Source organism: Mesocricetus auratus, unplaced genomic scaffold (assembly GCF_017639785.1).
Source record: "Mesocricetus auratus isolate SY011 unplaced genomic scaffold, BCM_Maur_2.0 Super-Scaffold_100022, whole genome shotgun sequence".
In the NCBI taxonomy this organism is placed as follows: Eukaryota; Metazoa; Chordata; class Mammalia; order Rodentia; family Cricetidae; genus Mesocricetus; species Mesocricetus auratus.
Genome location: NW_024429203.1, coordinates 17,539,789 through 17,542,332, shown reverse-complemented (window position 1 = coordinate 17,542,332; position 2,544 = coordinate 17,539,789). Strand labels below are relative to the sequence as shown.

Genomic DNA, 2,544 nt, shown 5'->3' with positions numbered 1-2,544 from the left:
CTGGTATAAGAGCAGCCATTGTCCTAAAAACACATAGCTAACATTCACTGTTATTTCCTTCTTACTTAATCAGACTTCTCACAGGAATGGATGGGACACATGTTGAATTTAAAATGTTATCTCAAAAATAAAGGAATAAAAGCCAAATTATTAGTGAGAAGCAGAATATAGAAATAACCAAATGAAGCAAATATGGATATAGTGTCAGTGACATTTCCTCCACAACTCCATTTTCAGGCACACCTGACTTGATGGTGTTTAAACAAAGGACAAAACCATGCATAAATATTTCATCTGGCTAAAGCTATGGTCCCATCCATCATTGTCTCAACACTAAATCTTTCCTGAAGGAACAGTCTTTCTTACAAAGTGATCTGAAAGCTATTCTTCTTTCTACATGAGACAAGTTTATCTTCTGGCAGACTAATTATTCTGAGTGCTTTCTTCTTTTCTCCCAGCAGGAGATTCCTAGAGAAATAAACATTTACTGGAGTTTATTCTTTCAATATTCTGATAGACAAAGAGGTAGGTACAGGTGTCTGTTTATGATGTGTTCAAAGAGTGACCTGTAACTCCTAATTTTCTGTCTCCAACTCTTTAGCATTCCTAATGAGGGAGTTTGGGGGAATTTCCCTATAATCTTGTCAAAGGTAAATTATAATTTTAATAAAACCTCAGTTGGGACAATTATATTATAATTATATTTTCTTCGTATCTTCTATACTGCCATTCACATAATGAAAAACAACAAAAAGATTATGAAATTACTAACTGTAAAGTGCTGCAGACATGGATCTCTGCTTTTCGAAAGAACTTAAATATATGAGGTCAAACTCCTATCTAAGTCAACACAATTGCTTCCTTTGAACCTTTTAAAACTTGGGGAATGAATGATACACGCTTTACACCTGGAATAGTCAAGGCCCTGGTAGCTTTACGTATAAATCACCAACATTTGAAAGTGATGTATTTAAACCACAGAGTGGAAGCAAAAATGCACGGGCATAATATAGGATTCATATTTAATTTCAGGTGTCAGATATAAGTGGTATCCCACAAAGTCACTCTATCAACTTAGCATTATTTTCAAAGGTTGAAGAAGTATTTTTATAGTATAAGGTGTGTATACAATGATAATTAATAAAACATACCTTAAAATGAAATGCATGTAAACAATGTAACATCAAACTTATAGAACCTATTGTAGAAGAAATGTGGCAGGAAAGCTGTACTCAAATAGCACTAGGCACTGATGATTTATTTGAGGTTTAACTACACACAAAGATTACAACAAATTCTTATCAATATGTTCTCCTACTTAGGGTTCGTCTCACTGCAACTTGAACATCTTTGTTCCTCAAGCTGTAGATTAAGGGATTCATCATGGGAACCACAATAGTATAAAAGATGGAAGAAATTTTCCCCTCATCCATAGACCCAGCTGAGGAGGGCTGAAGATACATAAAGGTGCTTGATCCAAAAAACAGAGAAACAGCAAATAAATGAGAACTGCAGGTACTGAAGGCTTTGTATTTATTTTCAGTTGACCTCACCTGGAATATGGTGCAAAGAATGAAGCCATAGGAAGTAAGAATGATGGAGGAAGGAACAATAATGTCCTTTCCTACTACAATGAACAGCTCCATCTCATTGACATAGGTGCTGGTGCAGGAGAGCTGTAGCAAAGGGAGGAGATCACAAAAATAGTGGTTGATGATATTTCCATCACAGAAGGTCAGTCGAAGCATGCAACCAGTGTGGATCATGGCACCAGAAAGTCCCATCAAATATGAACCAAGCATGAGATAAAAACACACCTTAGGGGACATGGCAATGTTATACAAGAGTGGATTACAGATAGCCACATAACGATCATAGGCCATTGCTGTCAGCATGTAACATTCAGAAATGCCAAAAAAGCAAAAAAAGTAGAGTTGGGTCATGCACCCCATGTAGGAGATAACATTCTTCTTCAGTAAGAAGTTCATCAGCATTTTGGGTGTAATCACTGAAGAATAACAGAGATCTATGAGGGACAAGTTAAGGAGGAAAAAGTACATGGGTGTGTGAAGATTAGAATTGAGCACAATTAGAGTGATCAAAGTCAAATTTCCTAGTGTAGTCACCAGATATATTACTAGAAAGAGTAAAAAGAGGGGTACTTGGAGGCTAGGCTCTTCTGTTATACCCAAGAGAATGAATTCAATCACCAAAGAAGCATTTGTCACATCCATTGTTCTCCAAGAAAATCTGGAGAGACAAAAAAGGCAGTTATAGGAAAAAGTGCAATTGGCAACCATCTCTGATGGTGTTACAGAGTGGCAATCTTTCTTAGAAAATAAATATAATGCCTGCCTTTTAAATATAGCACTTGGAAAACAAAGGCAGATAAATGTCTTTGAATGTAAAGTCAGCCTGTTTTACAGAGTTATACAATGACAGCTCCCCCTCTATACACGCAGACAGATATATATGCAAATACACACACACAATAGCACAAGTATTCTACAGACCTGGGCCAAGTATTCTCATTTTAAAATGATT

The 2,544-nt window shown here is 36.2% G+C and overlaps 1 protein-coding gene across 1 annotated transcript; it reads right to left on the bottom strand.

Moving 5' to 3' along the window:
- Window positions 1-1,301: 1,301 nt before the first annotated feature.
- On the bottom strand, window positions 1,302-2,258 carry LOC101839812 (olfactory receptor 8B3-like). Its single transcript, XM_005069248.3, has one exon. The coding sequence runs from the start codon at window positions 2,232-2,234 to the stop codon at window positions 1,302-1,304; it is 933 nt and encodes a 310-aa protein (XP_005069305.1). The 5' UTR covers window positions 2,235-2,258.
- Window positions 2,259-2,544: the final 286 nt, after the last annotated feature.